Raw genomic sequence first — 20484 nt, forward strand, 5'->3', positions numbered from 1 at the left:
GCTCTTTGGAAAACAAGAAGATAATGAGAGCATGTTGGTCCTATTTGGCTGCATTTGGTAATTATGTCACCACAACTCGTTTCCACATTTACCACGTGCACGTTGGAAAGACATGCATGCTACACTGATCCACTGATCCCTTTCCCACATGTCGGTGCTTACATACCCACATTGGCATCACACTACATTGTATACGTGTTGCAGCAATGCCCTCAAACACAAACTTCCTGATCACCCACTACATGGCAACTAGGTGGTGTGCAATTTCACAAGGTGAGGTGGAAGGGGGGGGGGGGGGGGGGTTGGTCTGGATCCCCTGAACGCTCCTTTGGTGACGTTGTTGAGAGATCTTGGAAAAACAAATCACATAGACATTATAGGGTAGTGCTGCATCCATTCAGACCATAACATTAACTATTAAGTGAGAATGGTAACAGGCAGATCATTCAGAATGTTCCTCACATTACTGTGAAGACTGCATCATTCTTTAAGAGGTACGACAACAGTCACAGGATGAAACACATTGCTCAGAGCACAAATGCAGAACTTAGGATGTCATTCTGCATGTCAAGTTGATCATTAAAAGCACGCTTCTCAGTTTGAGACCTGCTCTAGCAACCATTTTTCATCTATTAGGAAGTTTCCACGTAAAATATTGTTTGTAAAGTTATTATATCTTGAATGCTTGTCATTAGAAATGTGCTCCATTACCTGGAATGCTCTCAAGTTTGTCAAGTGTCCCTCCAGTGATTTCCAGGCCTCGGCCTGAAACCATGGGTACCTTACAGCCACATGCAGCCAAAGCAGGAGCAAGTGGAAGTGACACTTTGTCTCCAACACCACCTGTACTATGCTTGTCCACAAGAGTCCAGTCCTTCTCCCACTGCATCATGTCACCTGGTATAGTTTAAGCAAAATTTCATGTTAAATTAAATTTTTAACTTATTAATAAATGTAAAACAATGGAAATTTCAGGTCAGAATATCAACAATATTATGAAAAGGACAGATTGCTTCTCACCATAAAGATGACACTTTGAGTTGCAGAGAGGCACAATGAAAATACTGTTACATATTAAGAGTTCATCCAAAGCCTTTCTCAGAAAGAAAACACACATGCATTCACATAAGCAGACACACCTCATGCACACATAACCATCATTTCTTGCTGCACCTGCCAGAATGCAACTGTTTCAAATGGAAGTAGCAGTCCAGAGTGGTATGGGGAAAAGAGGTGGAAAAGAAGAGTAGCAGGGAAGGGAAAAAGGATAATTGTTGCCTTGGGAGAGAGCAGTGCACAATAAGGGAAATTGGATTGGAATTGGGAGGAGATGATAGGACTCAGGGGGCACAAAATTTTCAGTGGAACATGTGGGATAAGCAGGTTGTCCTCCTCAACACAGCACTCCACCTTCCAGGACATTGACCTCCTCCTCTCTGATAGCTCCATTCACACCTCTGTCAACATTAAACTCACCAACCACCAAAGAAGAAACTGCCTTTCATAGCTGCCATCCCTTACACTCAAAACATTGTTTGCATACAGCCTGGTCACCTGGGGATGGGGTATCTGCAGTGACAAGATCATCCTTGCCCAGTATGCTGAAGGTCTCACAAAGGTCTTCACAGAGAGGCACTATCCCCAGACCATGACCACAGATTTCCTGTCCCATATCCACACACTCCCCCAATCCTCCCACCATCTCCAAGAACCAGCTTTGTCTTCCAGTACCAACCTGGACTGGAACAATTGTACCACATGCTTCCCCATGGCTTCGAATATCTATTGTTATGCCCTGAAATGAGGCACTTTTTACCCAAGATGCTTACCATCCCTCATAAAGTGCTGTTACATTACCCGCCCAACCTTCACAAAGTCCTGGTCTGTCCCTAAACCATTCCCAGATCACCCAGCCAGCACCTCCCATTGCAGTGCTGTTACAGGTAACCCATCAGAGGCAGGGTCACCTGTGAAAGTAACCATGGCATATACCAGCTCTGCTGTCACCACTGCACAGCTTTTTATATTGGTATGACAGCCAACTAGTTGTCCACCAGAATGAGTGGCCACCACAAAACAGTGGCCAAGATCAAAGTGGACCGCCCTGTGCCATAAAATGTAGCTCAACATAACATTCTTGATTTCAATGGCTGCTTCACAATCCATGCCATCTGGATCCTGCCTCCAACAGCTTTTCTGAACTGCAGAAATGGGAGTTATCCTTACAACACATTCTCTGCTCCTGAAACCATCCCAACCTCAACCTACAGTAAACTACTGTCCCAACATCCTCCACCCAACAGTTTCCACTACCTCTGCCCTATCACCTCCTCCCAGTTCATGTCCCTCACTTTTATTGTACACCACTCTCTGCCACCACATACACCAATATTTTCCTCTCCTCCTCAATGTCCATTCACTTTTATTGTACACCACTCTCTGCTGCCACATACACCAATATTTTCCTCTCCTCCTCACCTTTTCTGCAACCCTTCTCCCCCTTCCTCCTCCACAGCCTTCAGACACTCTGTATGGCATTTTAGTCTTGCCATCATCTAGTCCCTGTATGTTCTGCCAGGCACTGCTCAGTTCCCTCACCCATCCACTCTGCTATCCCTTTCCTTCCCCACTGCATTCTGGATTGCCACTTCTGTTCAGCACAGTTGCAGTCTGGTCAAAGCGGTCAGATATAATGGCCATGTGTGTGTGTGAGTGAGTGAGGTGTGCTCACTTGTGTGAATGTGTGTGTTTCTTTTCTGAAGAAGGCTTTGGCTGAAAGCTCACTCAGGCCTCTTTGTTGTGCCTCTCTGCAACTCAATATGTCATCAATAAAGTTAGTAGTAATCTATATTTTTCATAACATCATCAATAAATATAAAGAGCCTTTTCTGACATTATTCGCTTCCATAATACTGTTACAATCAATCCTGGATTTTCAATTGTTTGATAATTTCATGTAAGATATATTTCATCAACATGGATCAATGATTTATGAGTGTCTGTTGTGAATGGTGAAACAGTACCCATTACAGAGAAAAGGTCATTAATGAGGATCGATAAATCTCAATCTCAATGTTAGGGATAATAGTACACAAGATTTGACATCTGACTCAAGGAAAAATAAACAAAAATGATATGAAACAATACTTCAGCTTTTCATCTTTATGACAGCAACACGTAAAGTGCTTACTCTCTCCCTTTCCCTCCCTCCCTCCCTCCCTCTCTCCCTCTCTCTCTCTCTCTCTCTGTCTGTCTCTCTCTCTCTCTCTCTCTCTCTCTCTCTCTCTCTCTCTCTCTCTCTCTCTATCTCTCTCTCCTGACACACACAACACACAGACACACATAAACGAAGAGATACAGTCATTATTATTATCGCATTAGTCATCTTATTCTCTTATTCTACTGATGATGTTATTTATTTTTATATGTTTCTTTCTGCTTTTCTTACATACTAGTCTGATTTACATTATACAAAAATGTAAATTTAATTCATGTTCTATACTCTGTCTGACAACATTGCAAAAAATTGAATTTGAATACAGTTTTTCCAGGAAAGTTCTTAAGTTAGTAGAAACACTCTGTGTACATGAAAAAACAACCTACTCTGAAACAGATATGATACATGCAGAACAGCCATAAATAATATGAAACCAGGTAATAGAGCTTTCTCAGTTTTAATGTTTTATAACACAAAATTAAGAACATCAATATTTCCTGTTATACCTGATTCAATCATTGAAGTAGTTAGACTAATTGTTTCTTTCTTTGTAAGACCCTTCAGATATATTGCCATTAGCATTGCACCTGAAATCAAAATGAAAGTAATGTCAAAGAATGTATAAGTTATCAAAAGTAAGTGCAGAAATATTTAGAAACTCGCTACCATAATAAGAACAAAATGGCATGCAATTTAAAATTAAAAAATGATACATTTTGTCATGTACTAGCTTCAATGCACAGGAATACACATCTTCCAGTGCTATAATAAGCAAACTGGAAGATGCTTCAGAAAACAAAACTTATAATATTTTCAGATATTGTAGAATTGTGATTGCATATTAAATACAAATACATACCAGCCAGGGAGAGACTAACTAAAATGCCACCCATAATTTTTTAGTAATTTATGAAACTCATTTGTTAACACAACTTGCCATATAAATATCACTCATGGTGATACATGGAAGACTATTACTTATCTTCTTATCACGGAGCCACTACTGAACATCATACTATGGAAAAAAAAAAACCAAGACAAACGATGTGTAATTACCTATTTAATCAAAGTGGAGCACAATGCCTACGTTTTGAGATAGGGTATGTTATTGGAATTGCTTTGCAAGCAAACAATGAAGCATAAATTGTTTACTGTACTAACATTACTTTTTGTTTTCTGCATAACCTGAAAAGTACAACACTGGATGTGAGGCAATAATGTATTCCTCACTCTTGTAGCAATTATTATTGTTTTTTGTATTGTCCCCCTTTCAATCACACATGCTTGCCTTGCCTAATTGTAACTTTCTTTTGTGTATAACAGTATTATGAGAAGGAAAGTTGCTACTGACCATATAGTGGTGATGTTGACTCGCAGATAGGCATAACAAAAAGACTTCCACAATTAAAGCTTTTGGCCATTGGCCTTTGTCAACAATAGAAACACATACACATGAACACACACTCATAAAAATGCAACTCACACACACAACTGCAGTTTCAGGCAACTGAAACCACACTGTGAGCAGCAGCACCAGTGCATGATGGGTGTGGTGACTGGGTGGGGGTAATGAGGAGGCCACGGCTGGGACAGGGAGGGATAGTATGGTGGGGGTGATGGACAGTGAAGTGCTGCAGGTTAGGTGGAGGACAGGGAAGACATGGATAGAGGGGCGGGGGGGGGGGGGGGGGGGGTAGTAGTGGAAAAAGAGAGAAATAAAAGACTGGGTGTGGTGGTGGAATGATGGCTGTGTAGTGTTGGAATGGGAACAGGGAAAGGGCTGGATGGGTGAGGACAGTGACTAACGAAGGATGTGAAGGACGGAAAGTTACCACCTGTGCAATTCAGAAAAGCTGGTGTCGTTGGGAAGGATCCTTGCACTCTTGCACAGTGTGCTTTCAGCTGCCAGAGGCTGCAGTCATATGCATGTGAGTTGTGTGTGTGTGTGTGTGTGTGTGTGTGTGTGTGTGTGTGTGTGTGTGTGTGTGTGTGTGTGTGAGTGAGTGAGTGTGTGTGCATGTGCGCACACACGTGTGAGTTGTGTTTGTGTGTTTGTGAGACTGTCATCTATTTTTGACAAAGGCCTGAATGGCCAAAAGCTTATATTGTGACAGTCGTTTTAGGGAAATAATAAGTTGTTCGACTCTTCCTGGAAAGTGCTCTCTTAAAATTCAAATAGTAAACCTGTCCAGGCTGAACAATGTCTCTCTTGCAATGTCTGTCAACTGAGTTTGTTGGGGATCTATGTAACTCTCTCATGCTGACTAAATGATACTGTAGCAAACAACACTGCTCTTCATGATATCTTCTCTATTTCTTCTATAATTCCTATCTGATAGTGATCCCATACCGATGAACAATACTCAAGAATCATTCAAACTAATGCCTTCTTTCAGTTCTCCCAAGGACGAGTTATGTTTCATTAAGATTGTTCCTATGAATCTCAGTCTGGCATCTGCTTTTCCTACTATTTATTTTATTGGGTCATGCCACTTGAGGTTTCTCTGGATAATTACTGCTAGAAATTTTACTGCAGATACTGTTGACAGCAATTTGTCACCAATAGTGTAATTGTCCAGTAGTGAATTTCTTTTCCTATGTATCTGCAATATGTTACATTTATTTACGTTCATGGTTAACTGCCACAGTCAGTGCAATGCATCAGTCCTCTGCAGGTCATTCTGCAAATTATGCTGTCTCCTGGCACTGCTACATTCTTATGGACAATCACATCATCTGCAAGCAGTCTTAAAGAGCTTCCAATGCTTTCTACAGGATCATTTATACACGTTGTTAATAGTAACAGTCCTATCACACTTCCTGGGGGTACTCTGGAAATCATGTCTACATCTGTCAGTTTCATTCCATTAAGAGTGACTACTTGAGTTCTATCTGCAAGGAAATCTCAAATCCAGTCAGTCACAAATCTGGTCCAATACTTGATAAGTTCAGATTTTTTCACTAACTGGCAGTGCAGGATGGTGTCAATGCCTTCAAGAAGTCAAGTAACATGGCATCAATCTGAGGGCCTTTGTCTGCAGTGCTATGGATCTCATTCAGGAACAGAGTGGGCTGAGTTTTGCAAGCACTCTGTTTTCAGAATCCATTTTGGTTTTGATAGAGGAGATTTTTGTTCTTCAAAAATGTCATAATTCTGGAGCATAAAACATTGTTCCATAATTCTGCAACAGATTGATGCCAATGATATAGTTCTATAATTATGTGCATCTGTCCTCCTCGAAAACAGGAATGATGTACATTATTTTCCAGTTGCTAGGTACCCTTTGTTGCTCCACTGTTCTACGACAAACTACTGATAGAAGATGAGCAAGTTCTTTTGCATAATTTTTGTAGATTCTTATGGGTTTTCATATGGCCCTGATGCCATTCCACAACTAAGTGATTGTAGATGCTTTTCTATTCTGTGATTGATTATCTCAATATCTGCCATTTTGACATTCATACAGTGATAGACAGGAAGGATCAAGCAATGATCTTACATGGTGAAACAGTTTTGGAAGACCGAATTCAGTACTTCAGCCTTCTCTCTGTTAACATCAATTTCAGTGCCAGTATGGTCACTGAATGAATGAATAGAGCATTTAAAACTGCCTACTGATTTTACATAGGACCACAATGTCTTAGGGTTTTATCTCAGATTGGTTGACAGAATTTTACTTCCAAAGACACTGAATGCTTCTCTCATTGCTCTTTTTACACTCATTGTTGTTTCATTCAGCTTTTATTTGTCAATTAGGTTTTGACTTCTCTAGAATCTGTGATGAAGCTCTCTTTGTATACAGTACATAGCAGTTTTCTAATACAGCTGTTAAACCATGGTGGGTCTTTCCCATGACTTAAGACCTTGCCCAGAACATAATTGTCTAAGGCTTGTTGAATGATGCTTTAGAATTTTTTCCATTTGTGCTCCACATCTTTGTTCTCATCACCAAATATTTGATGGTGACTACTCACATACTCTGCAGTTTGTATCCTGTCACTCTTGCTAAGCAAAAATATCATTCTAGCCTTTCTTAATATTCCTTGTAAGACCCGTACTCATAGATGCTATCACAGCCTTACGATCACTGATGCCTTTCTTTACCAGTACATTAACTGCCTCAATGAGTTCATGTCCATTTGTTGTTAGGAGGTCTAAGACATTACCTTCATGAGTTGGTTCTTTAACTATCTGCATGAAGTAATTTTTGGACAAGATATTCAGAATAATGTCACGTGAACCCTCTCTCTGGCACCAGTTTTGATAATGTGACTCTACCAATCTATACCTGGCGAGTCAAAGTTACCCTCCAGTACAACAACATGACCAGGTAAATTATTAACAATATGTTACAAGATCTCTCTGAAGCACTCTACCACTACAGTTCCTGAGCCAGACAATCAATAAAATCATTTGATTACCATTTTTCACTGACCTTTGGTGCTTAACTTCAACAAGATTAATTCATGTTCCAAATCCATGATAACCTCACTAGAGTTTATCAAATTCTTTACTGCAATAAATAGACCACCACCACTGGCAGCTAACCTGTCCTCACAATAAACATTCCAGGCTGGAATTACAACTTCATTGATATTCACTTCCAGTTTCAAACAACTTCCTGTTCCTAATACTATCTGGGCATAATAACCTTCAATAAGCAATACTAATTCAGAGAATGTTCCTTGGAAGCTCCTACAGTTGACTAATAACATATAAATCTTTTCAATATCTGATCTGTGAGGATGAGCATTCTCTGACAACATTGTGGCTGATGTAACTCCGATTTCTGCAGCTACCAAATCAGCCATCAGCTGAAACAAGCTGAGTATGACCTCAGAACTCATGGCCAGGCATCATTCATGCTGACATGTGCTACTATTTGCAGCTGGTTGCACCCAGTGCACCCAATAGCCACTGGCAGGGCCTCCTCCATGAGACCCCACAGCAAAAGTACAGAGTGCATCCTGACTTTTTTTCCCACCCTGCATGCTATTTATCTGAGAGGCTCTATTACCTACCTAATGCTGGAGCTCCCAGTGACTAGGATACATGCCCTCTGAATTAGTCTGGACTGAGCAGGAAAATCAGCCTCTGACCCAACAGGAGAGGCATCCCATGCTCGTTCATAAGTATTATGGTCACTGGGTAGCACCTTGTAGCTGTTGTTAAGAGATTAAGAGCCAGCCATGCAGCCAGTTCCCTCTTTTGCCTTCCACTCAGTGGCATCAAACCCACCACTGTCCATCACTCACTCTTGAATGATGATGGGACTGGTCAAAAGTTGCTTATTAGAAGATGCAGTCACAACCAGGTTACCAGGTGATTCCAACAGTATAAATGGTGTTCCAGGCCTCATCACTGGCGCCCAGGTGTTGCTGCAGCTTTGAGCAGTAGCCAGAAGCCTGTTGACCATGGTCAATGCGTCTCCCAGCTCTTTACAGACAGTAGCCAATACTCCCTGTGTCCATTCACAATAATCATGGTCCATAGCCACAATGGACTGTGAAAAAAACGATATAAGTTCTCCAAAAATACAAACAAAGTAGTCATGAGTAACTTAGAAAGTACTAACACAACCCCACAAAAGAGAAAGTTACCTGACTTTCGCACTGCTGAGGTTGGAATGGAGGCAAATATAACACAGAGAATAAGCAAACACTAAAACATGTTCTGCAGAGTTCTCACTATACTCTGAAACAGCAACACCTACAAGCACATAAAAGAAATTGAAAATGGGTGCATCAACAATTACTTTTTACAAGTACTCTGCTTATGCAAAAGCTACTGCAGGAAATAAATATTCAAACTCTAATGCACAGATCTAATATATATGCTGTGATCTAAAATGAGATTTAAATTTAGTCATGGGATGTGGTGCTGGAAAATTATGTAAGGAAGGTGCCTCACAGAAGGATATCCACTAAGATTTACACAAAAACAAAAACTTAGATTAATTTGGTAAATAATAGTCTACACAGTAAATTACATAGGTATAGTTCACTCTCTACCACTACTGGTGTCAGCTTGGAATCTGCTGCTGCAAGTCTAATAGTAGCCAGAAGTTAAGACTACAGTCTTCTGATAGTGACTATTCATGGGAGGGAAATGTCTAAACTGGTACAGAATTACTCAAATATTGACCACCAGGTAAGTAGCATATTTAAGCCAAATGCAGGGCTTAGATATGTCATTTATGAATTAGCTCTCTGGGGAAAGATCTAGGTAAAGAAGTTCTTGTAATGTTTGCCAAAGGTTTTGGACTCTATCCTGAACATGTAAATGAGGATAACATCAGGAATATCACTGAGAATGCTCCTCACATTAATGTGCAAATTGTATCAGTTTCTGATTGATAAACATAAAATGTTTTAATATAATAAAAGTAAAAATTTGTTTACTTCAGTGTGTAATACAGCAAAATTGCCAAGAAGCTGCAGTTCAGATAAATAAAGCTGTAGACAAATATTTGTAGAAAAAATTTGAGAAGTATGTGGACCATGCAATTGATTTAAGAACTATAGTAGTATCAAACTCTCACAACTTTGACAAAGTCATATTTACGTAACATGAAATAGTAGTATATAATCACCATAATCAGCATTTCACTTTTCACTGCAACTGTGAACAAAAATGTTAACCATGGCAATGTAAGTGTGTAACTAGGGGCAATGCAGTTTCTGTCATTTGTTTCCACCCACATTTAGAAAGTTTGTTTTTCTTTGTTTTTCTTACTTTTTTCATGTTACTTAAGCCTCAGAAAGTTTGCTGAAAACTTTGATAAGTCATATAAATAAAAGTGTCAATCTTTATACTATTTTTTTTGGGGGGGGGGGGGGGGGAGGAGGGGAGCTCATGACCCCTATGGTGTCATCCTTGGATCTGTGCCTCCAAAGAGAGACAGTAGATGAGAAATTTAACTACAGTAGAAGCGGAGAGAAGGGATAACTGACATATGGGATCAAAGTATCTTGTGTTAGAAAGAGAGTGTTATGGACTTTCTTAACCTTCTCCTCTTATTTGTTGTCAAAGTTTGACAAAATATCCAGCAAGCAAAATTGCAGAATATTGCTCAGTCATACAAATAGGTGTATATAAAAATTTATGGGGATGTGAAATGAAACGATCATGTTGGCTCAGTTGTAGGTAAGGCAGGTTGCAGTCTTTGCTTTGTTGGTAGAATAACAGGGCAATACAATCTGTCCATAAGGGAGAGTGCTAAGAAAACCTTATGTGACCCATCTTAGAGTAGTGCTGAAGTGCAGATAGCACTAACAGGGGATATTGAGTGTATACAAAGAAGGCCAGTACTAATGATCATAAGATTGTTAGAGCCATAGAAGAGCATCACACAGATACTGAAAGCACTGAACTGGCAAATACTTGAAGACAGATGCAAACTATCATGTGAATACCACCTATAAATGATTAATCTAGAAATATACTACAATCCCCTCCATATCACTACTGTGATGACCATGAAGACAAAATTAGACTAACTACAGTACAGTGTGCACAGAAGCATTTAGGCAATCATTATTCCTATGTTCCATATGTGAACGGAATGGGAAAAAGTCCTAATAAGTGGAACATTGGGAAGTACCCTCTTCCATGCATTTCACAGTGGTTTGCAAAGTATGAGTGTAGTGTAGATGAAATAAACTCGTCACTTATGATCAAAAAAGCAGTGGAAATATGTCTTTTTCAGAACTGAACCTGATCAAAAACAAACTTTGCACCTCTATATAAAAAGAGATGTTCAACATTAGATTTTTCTCAGCTGTGGAAGTGATATTTTAAGACAACTGTACTGTTGTTGTTGTTGTGGTCTTCAGTCCAGAAACTGGTTTGATGCAGCTCTCCATGCTACTCTGTCCTGTGCAAGTTTCTTCATCTCCAAGTAACTACTGCAACCTACATTCTTCTGAATCTGCTTAGTGTATTCATCTCTTGGACTTCCTCTATGATTTTGACCCTCCACACTTCCCTCCAGTACTAAATTGGAGAACCCTTGATACCTCAGAACATGTTCTACCAACCAATCCCGTCTTCTAGTCAAGTTGTGCCATAAATTCCCCTTCTCCCCGGTTCTATGCAGTAACTCCTCATTAGTTATGTGATCTACCATCTAATCTTTAGCATTCTTCTGTAGCATCACATTTTAAAAGCTTCTATTCTCTTCTTGTCTAAACTATTTATCATCCATGTTTCACTTCCATACATGGCTATGCTCCATACAAATACTTTCAGAAAAGACTTCCTGACACATAAATCTATACTCGATGTTAACAAGTTTCTCTTCTTCAGAAATGCTTTCTTTGCCGTAGCCAGTCTACATTTTGTATCCTCTTTACCTTGACCATCATCAATTATTTTGCTCCCCAAATAGCAAAACTCATCTACTACTTTAAGTGTCTCATTTCCTAACCTAATTCCCTCAGCATCACCTGATTTAATTCAACTACATCCCATTATCCTCATTTTGTTTTTGTTGGTATTCATCTTATATCCTCCTTTCAAGACACTGTCCATTCCATTCACTGTTCTTCCAGGTCCTTTGATGTCTCTGACAGAATTACAATGCCATCAAGAAACCTCAAAGTTTTTATTTCTTTTCCATGGATTTTAATTCCTACTTCAAATTTTTCTTTTGTTTCCTTTACTGCTTGCTCAATATACAGACTGAATAACATTGGATATAGGTTGCAACACTGTCTCACTTGTTTCTCAACAAATGCTTCCCTTTCGTGTCCTTCACTCTTATAACTGCCATCTGGTTTCTGTATAAATTATAAATAGCCTTTTACTCATTTTATTTTACCCCTGCCACCTTCAGAATTTGGAAGTGGGTATTCCAGTTAACATTGTCAAAAGTCTTCTCTAAATCTACAAATGCTAGGAACATAGGTTTGCCTCTCATTAATCAATCTTCTGAGATAAGTCATAAGGTCAGTATTGTCTTGCATGTTCCAACATTTCTACGGAATCCAAACTGATCTTCCCCGAGTTTGGCTTCTACCAGTTTTTCCATTTGTCTGTAAAGCTATTGTGTTACTGTTTTGCAGTCATGACTTATTAAGCTATAATTCAATAATTTTCACACCTGTCAGCATCTGCTTTCTGTGGAATTGGAATTATTATATTCATCTTAAAGTCTGAGTGTATTTCACCTGTCTCATACATCTTGCTCACCAGATGACAGAGTTCTGTCATGATTGGCTCTCCCAAGGCTATCAGTAGTTCTAATGGAATGTTGTCTACTCCCGGGGCCTTGTTTCGACTTAGGTCTTTCACTGCTCTGTCAAATTCTTCACACAGTATCATATCTCCCATTTCATTTTCATGTACATCCTCTTGCATTTCCATAATATTGCCCTGAACTACATCGCCCTTATATAGACCCTCTATGTACTCCTTCCACCTTTCTGCTTTCCCTTCTTTACGGAGTAATTGGTTTTACATCTGAGCTCTTGATATTCATACTGGTGATTCTCTTTTCTGCAAAGGTCTCTTTAATTTTCCTGTAGGAAGTATCTAACTTACCCCTAGTGACATATGCCTCTACATTCTTGCATTTGTCCTCTAGCCCTCCCTACTTAGCCAATTTGCACTCCCCGTCAATCTCATTTTCAAGACATTTGTATTCCATTCCACCTACTTCAGTTACTGTATTTTTATGTTTTCTCCTTTCATCAATTAAATTTAATGTCTCTTCTGTTACCCAAGGATTTCTACTAGCACTCTTCTTTTTCCCTGCTTGATTCTCTCTTGCATTCACTATTCAACTCTCAAAGCTATCCATTCTTCTTCTACAGTATTTCTTTCCCCTGTTCATGTCAGTTGTTCTCTAATGCTCTCGCTGAAACTCTGTACAACCTCTGTTTCTTTCAGTTTATCCAGGTCCCATTTCCTTAAATTCCTACTTTTTTGCAGTTCCTTCAGTTTTAATCTACTGTTCATAACCAATAAATTGTTGTCGGAATCAACATCTGCCCCTGGAAATGTCTTACAGTTTAAAACCTGATTCCAAAATCTCTGTTGTACCATTATATAATCTATCTGGAACATTCCAGTGTCCCAGGTCTCTTCCACATGTATAACTTTCTTTCATGGTTCTTAAGTCAAGTGTTAACTATGATTAGGTCATGCTCTGTACAAAATTCTACCAGGCGGTTTCCTCTTTCATTCCTTATCCCCAGTCCATATTCATCTACTATTTTCCCTTCTCTATTGCTGAGTCACAGAGAAGCACAACAGAAAGATTTTTACACTTTCTCATAATATTGTTACATTCCATCCTGGATTTTCAATTGTTTGATTTATAGAATTTGTAATGAATTTAGAACAAGGATATATTTAATGTGTTGTTTTATAAGTATGGGGAAGGGGAAGGGACAGCTTTGGCAGTTCTTCCATGGGGGAAAGATCAGATTACTATGCCTCTGATCTTGGCTTCAATATATTTCACATATGTACCTTTAAAAGTGCTCATATTTGATGTTGTTTTGTAGTAACTAATTCTTTAACATACGACTGAAACACCCATTCAACAACAATTATGTAGACAACTTTTACATAATCTATTCCATAGCTTAATGACCAAAATGTGCATAAATTACCATCTCTGACTGAGTAGTGAATGTCTGTTTCCTTTTATTTTCAAATACATTTAATTTTCATTTATATTATATTTAATTTATATAACTTACTGAATTACTGAATTTCATATTCCCTTCACTCTCATCTCTTCACAGCTGCTTCTGCTCACACAGAAGTTTGCTTTTTCACATAACTTGTGAAAGAACACATGGTAGAAAGTCCACAGAAATTTATCAAGGGGGATGGCAAGACTGAAATTGCCATTTTCTATATAAATGAGTTGGTCAGTTTAGAGACGTGTCATGCACGGATAACTAAATTTTATAGTTGTCACCAATACTCCACTTTACAGTGGGGAGGAGGTGGGGGGGTTGGGCACAGCTTGCTTCACCAATCCCCTCACACCCTTTTTGTAGACATCTCAGTTTCTTCTCATTTAAGAACTTCTATCAATTTAGAATATGTTTATTGTTGCCCCTGTTGTTGATACAAAACTTTAAATATTTGGTATGTAGTTTCTCAGTTCGTCGGAGTTTATTTCTGATATATCTGTATTACGTTTAATTTTTAAAAACAAAATACCATCAGTCTCTCTGCTGTTTAGTGAAGTGAAGCCATCCAATTCTTCCTCCCAGGCTAGAACTCAGAAGTGGAAGTCCATATGCCATTCTACTAGTGCAGACACTGCGGTGTCAGCACTGATGGTACGATACTATACGATCCACAAATCAGTATTCTCCAATCGAAACAAACGAAGTTTACCTGTAGTTGGCGTGGAAGGCTGCTCACATTTTCTGCTCGTGGTAACAATCTGTGATAAGCCTATCAGAAATCCTGACAGCCTTCCAAGACACCTTCCAAGACACTGCAACCTTTCACAAGCTTCCCTCTATACTTGACTAAACAAACCACTTATGTGTCAAATATAAATCATAATCAACTCTAAATCCTCCTCCAATCATGGTGCCACCTATCTAGCATAGCCACTCTACACTGGTGTGCAAAAGTGGGACATGACCTGCTAATGAGTGGTTTCAATCATACCTAGCAGATAGAACACAAAGAGCAGAGATAACACATACTTCAAATAGAGCTAAATATTTAGTAAAACACTTATCAGAACCAAAATACATTAATATAGGGGTTCCACAATGTAGCATATCAGGACCAATAATATTCCTGACATACATCAGTGACTTTCCCAGTAGTGTTACTCATGGTGAAAAAATTCTCTTCGCTGATGACAGCAATATTATACTCAGTGAGAAAACAAGAGAACTCCTTGCAGAGAAAGCAAATGAAACTCTCAAGGAAGTTTACGATTGGTCAATAAGCAATAAAGTGACACTGAACAGAAAGAAAACTAATGCCATGAATTTCAGTTCAAAGAGAGAAAATGACAACATTAAATTAAATGTAGATTCACCTCTATAGACTGTGTAACAAATGCAAAATTTCTAGGAATGAATATCAATTATGAGTTGAAGTGGTGTGAACACATAAAGGTACTTGCAAACAGAATGTCATGAGCATGTTATGCCCTTAGAATCCTATAATCAGTGTATAACATGCAGTGTCTTTTAGTTACGTACTAGTCATATATACTCTCAGTTCTTAGCTATGGCATTCTTTTTGGGGGAACAAATGCACAAAATATGAACACAATTTTCAAACTTCTGAATAGATCCATAAGAATAATAACTCACTGTAAGGATCTGTTCAAAACACTGGGGAATTTAACCACTCTGTGTGAATACATTAACCAGTCAGTTGTACACATAAAAAATAACATTGGTAATTTCTGCACAAACAACTCTGTCCATGACCATGGAACAAAGGTAGACTCAACTTACATTTACCAAGAAAAAAATAAACATGACACTAAAACAGCATTTTCTGCCAAGGAATAAAATGGTACAATAAATTACCAAAAGAGATTAAAGAAATTGCAAAAATACACTTATTTAAAAAGACAGCTAAAAAGTACCTGTTATGCAATACATTTCATACACTGAATGATTACTTAGATAAAACACAGTAGGAATTTGGTAAAAAAATATTATACAAATAAATAATAATAATGATTATAAAACAACCAACTTTCCACATGACAGCTTCAGATTAAGTTTTTTTCCTTCTTTTTTCCTTTTCTAGAAGAACTCATCCTCAAGATATGCATAGCACAAGACAAACACCTCTTCCTCTTTCTGAGCTCAATATCTCACTCATTATACAGGGATGCTGAATCAGTTATTCAGGACAGCAAATGGAAGTTGCAGTACAGAAAATGGCCCAGAGATCATCAGTGTGTGCATGTGTGATTGTGTGTGTAGTGAGTGAATTGTTAGGAAACAATGTGTATAGTGTGTGTGCAATGACTGATAGTGAGATATGAGTGAACAGTGTGGCATTACATTATTTAATAAATTATTTGTAAAAAAGTATTGCATATCAGCATTAAATCTAATGATTGTCTCTAACTAGAAGTCTATAAATGTATATGTATATGAATTAGCTTATTTTAAATTGGTCTGAACTTGTAAATACTTTGACATGCCCTATATCTTTGTAAAAGGAAATCTACGGATGAAAGAAGTTACTATTACTACTATTACAACTACTACTATCAGTTTGGTTACTAGAATAAGTCCAGGATACTGTACATTTGTGCAGAACATGCTGCAATCGTATGGTGCAAGAGACTGCTGGAGACCCCTGGAATGCTATGTTTCCATATTCCTTCAGATTTCCCTGTTTCATGCACACCAGTGTGCACACTGGGTGGCAGTAAGCAATTCCCTTTACCACACGGCTGGGCAGCTCCCATTGGGCCAACAAGCTGCTGTTTCATTGAATTGTCCAGAACTGACAGTGCATGTGTGGCACATCAGATATGCATTCCTTTTGGAAGTAGGTATGTGAATGCCTGGACAGTAGCTTGCCTACCGTCCTTCATATTGGAGTGCTGTGGGATCAGTCTGCACTCCATCACGTGCCACACTCACACCATAAGTTAGCTGTGCTCTGCAGCTACCATCATGACACTGTTCTTATTGCAGTTGGAAGACACTGTTATTGTTGTTGTTTTAGGCCACTGTGATGATTTCCGATTAAACCACTCCATCTGCAGGCCACAAGTGGCGCATCGGGACCATCCAACTGCCATGTCATCCTCAGAGGAAATGCGGATGAGGGGGGGGGGGGGGGGGGCGTGGGGTCAGCACACCGCCCTCCCGGTCGTTATGATGGTATTTTTGACCAAAGCCGCTACTATTCGGTCGAGTAGCTTCTCAATTGGCATCACGAGGCTGAGTGCACCCCAAAAAATGATGGCAACAGTGCATGGCGGTCTGGATGGTCACCCATCCAAGAGTAATTTTTCTGCATAAGCTGTGTGTAGCGTAAGGGAGTATTGAAGCATTTCACCGTACACTTAAATATTGAAGCCACTGAAGGTATTAATTACAGTCAGTCGTCTGGTAATCTCTTAGCTTCTTACTTATCCGAATCCGAGAAATACATTTCGGCTCTGGAAGTGTCACTTGTTACCTTGATAACGAGCCTATCAACAACAGAATCCACGAAGCCGATTAGGCGCAGCATTTTCTCTTCTTCTTTTATGACGAGCCGTTCTATATACCGCCAGCGTTCGGCAGTGACGTGTGAAAAAGCTGCGTACGTTAGTTCCAGTACGTCTGGCGGCTTCGTTACTTCCCCAGCCAAATCCCACAGCTTGGCTCCAGATCAGTTCTGTTGGGTGCGTATTGTAATGGTACAGTAGAAAATGTAAAAATGCGGCATTTGTATTATGTGCTCGATGCTGTGAAAATGATTGTTTTTCATGTTTCTGCGATACATATCTACCTCTGTGGTATAAAACAATGGACATAGTCCAAATAAAGAGGATTTGGTTTTTCATTTTTGCCTTAAAAAACTTAATTATGTGTTCTTAATTTAAACAACTTTTATGAACAGTGTTTCATAAAACATTGATAATTGAGAATTTGTATTTGAAATGGAAACAGGAATTTCGCGTCCAGTATGTAATTAGAAACAAGACGACGTGCATTATTCATAAAAAAATGATGATGAGTTTTATAATTACGAGATGTAGGTATTTCAAATTGAACAAGAAAAAAAATAGCATCGGGGAGATTAGAAACACCGCTCTAACAACCATAGTCATATTCCAATTGGCTACAGACTGCGCTACGCGTTCCTTGCAGGTTTATTTATCAACTGCAGTAATATACAACACTAGGAAAACTTCAAAGCCGATGTTTTCTGTAAATTTATGAAAAACATTAAGAAGAAACTATTTCTCGGCACTTTTTAACCTTGTTCTACACGCGCGTTTCACTCAGAGCAGGAAGCAGCCTCAACAATTTTCATACTGCGTATTAATAGCGCGACAATCAGAGCACAACGCTGCAGAGGCTGTGACTGAACACGATTTTTTAAAATAAAAATTACGTAACTAAACTGTGATTAAGAAAAACGTTGATGGCTGTTAATACATCAGAATATCTTAAAGTTTCATTTAACGTAATTTAGTGATACGATACCTAATACATAAATCGGGGCCGGCCGCGGTGGTCTCGCGGTTCTAGGCGCTCAGTCCGGAACCGCGGGACTGCTACGGTCGCAGGTTCGAATCCTGCCTCGGGCATGGATGTGTGTGATGTCCTTAGGTTAGTTAGGTTTAAGTAGTTCTAAGTTCTAGGGGACTGATGACCACAGATGTTAGTTAAGTCCCATAGTACTCAGAGCCATTTGAACCATAAATCGGGCCTATTTCCAAGAGCGTAACAACCCCAGCGTATGTGTGTTACGGATTCTGACCAATCATCGGGTTTATTCTTATAATGAACGGATTATAGAATGCTGCAACCACCACTGACGTTCTGGTTTACCCTACGTTTACTTTGTTAATGTCGACAGGAATTGTTCCAATTGAAAAAATGTATGTTTGTACATAAAGTACTTTGTATGTATTATTACAACCTGTTCATTGGCTAACAATACGAGCCTTGAATACCACCCCATTCTGTGAAAAACGCACATCAATAGCACTTTCCATTTCCACAATATTTGCAGCGCAAGCGTTAGGTGATTCACCCACTATAGAGGGGCTATACAGGGAAGGTTTAGTATATCTATTAGTAAACCCACATTTCTTTAACATGTTCGTGCCTGCGCTGAGAATTGTGTTTCTCGCTAAGGTGCGGTCGAATTCAAAACTCCGTAGGCTATTTTAACATACTGATCCCATTTATTTAGAAAACTCTCTCGTTGAATGGTCATACAAAATTGTATTGACATTTGTGCGTTGCGCGTGCCTAATTTGTAATACGAGGGTCACTCCAAAAGAAATGCACACTATTTTTGTAAAAATACAGTTTTCATTCCGCATGTGTGAAAGTTTTATAGTGTGTAGATACATCCTTCCCGCTTGTTTTCAAACTTAGTCCAACCTGTTCCCATAAGTGACGCCATCACAGCATGTCTTCAAGATGGCTGCTACACTTGACGTTCGTCAGAAGCAACGTGCTTTCATAGAATTCCTGTTCTGTGAAAACGAGACAATGGGAAACATCCACAAGAGGTTGAAAAAGGTGTATGGAAATGCTGCTGTCGATCGCAGTACACTTAGTCGGTGGGCAAGCAGGTTACGCGATGAAAGCGGGCACGGCAGTATTGAGGATTATCCTCGCAGCGGCAGGCCTCGTACTGCACACACTCCAGACAAAGTGCAGAGAGTTAACAAATTGGTGACTGCTGACAGAGACGCATCACAGTGAACGAATTGTCACGCTACGTTGGGATAGGGGAAGGAAGTGTTTGCAGAATACTGAAAGTGTTGGCATTAAAAAAGGTTTGTGCCAGGTTGGTTCCCAGGATGTTGACAGTGGCTCACAAAGAAACAAGAAAAGCAGTATGCAGCGAACTTTTGGAACAGTACGAGAATGGTGGAGATGAATTTCTTGGAAGAATTGCGACAGGTGATGAAACATGGCTCCATCATTTTTCACCAGAGACGAAGAGGCAATCAATAGAGAGGCATCATGTAAATTCATCCAAGAAAAAAAATTCAAAACCACACCTTCTGCTAGAAAAGTTATGGCTACGGGGTTTTTCAATCCCGAAGGACTCTTGCTTTTGGACATCACGCCAAGTGGAACCACCATAAATTTTGATGTATATGTGACGACACTTAAGAAACTTCAAGCTCGACTGAGTCGTGTTCGACCACATCGGCAAAAGCAGGATGTTTTGCTGTTGCACGACAATGCACGGCCACATGTCAGTCAAAACACCATGGAAGCGATCACAAAACTCGGATGGACAACACTGAAACACCCGTCTTACAGTCCTGACCCGGCTCCATGTGACCTTGACTATCGTCTCTTGGGAAACTGAAAGACTCTCTTAGTGGAATAAGGATTGAAGATGATGACTCCCTTGTGCACGCTGCCAAACAGTGGCTCCAATAGGCTGGTCCAGAATTTTACCGTGGAGGTATACAGGCGCTGGTTCCAAGATGGCGTAAGGCAGTTGAGAGAGATGGAAATTATGTGGAGAAATGAAAATATTGTTCCTAAAGGATGTATCTACACACTGTAAAACTTTCAAACATGTAGAATAAAAGATGGATTTTTTTTAAAAA

At 39.4% G+C, this 20484-nt stretch overlaps 1 protein-coding gene across 1 annotated transcript in view; it reads right to left on the reverse strand.

Moving 5' to 3' along the window:
• LOC124805100 (thymidine phosphorylase-like) overlaps positions 1–20484 on the reverse strand; it is a 176625-nt gene that overhangs the window by 72869 nt on the left and 83272 nt on the right. Inside the window, exons 3-4 of the mRNA XM_047265543.1 lie at positions 3724–3804; positions 712–897 (exon numbers count right to left, since the gene is read on the reverse strand). Coding sequence (XP_047121499.1) covers positions 712–897; positions 3724–3804 — 267 coding nt within the window. The remainder of the gene's footprint in view (positions 1–711; positions 898–3723; positions 3805–20484) is intronic.

This window comes from Schistocerca piceifrons, chromosome 7 (genome assembly GCF_021461385.2).
Source record: "Schistocerca piceifrons isolate TAMUIC-IGC-003096 chromosome 7, iqSchPice1.1, whole genome shotgun sequence".
Classification (NCBI taxonomy): Eukaryota; Metazoa; Arthropoda; class Insecta; order Orthoptera; family Acrididae; genus Schistocerca; species Schistocerca piceifrons.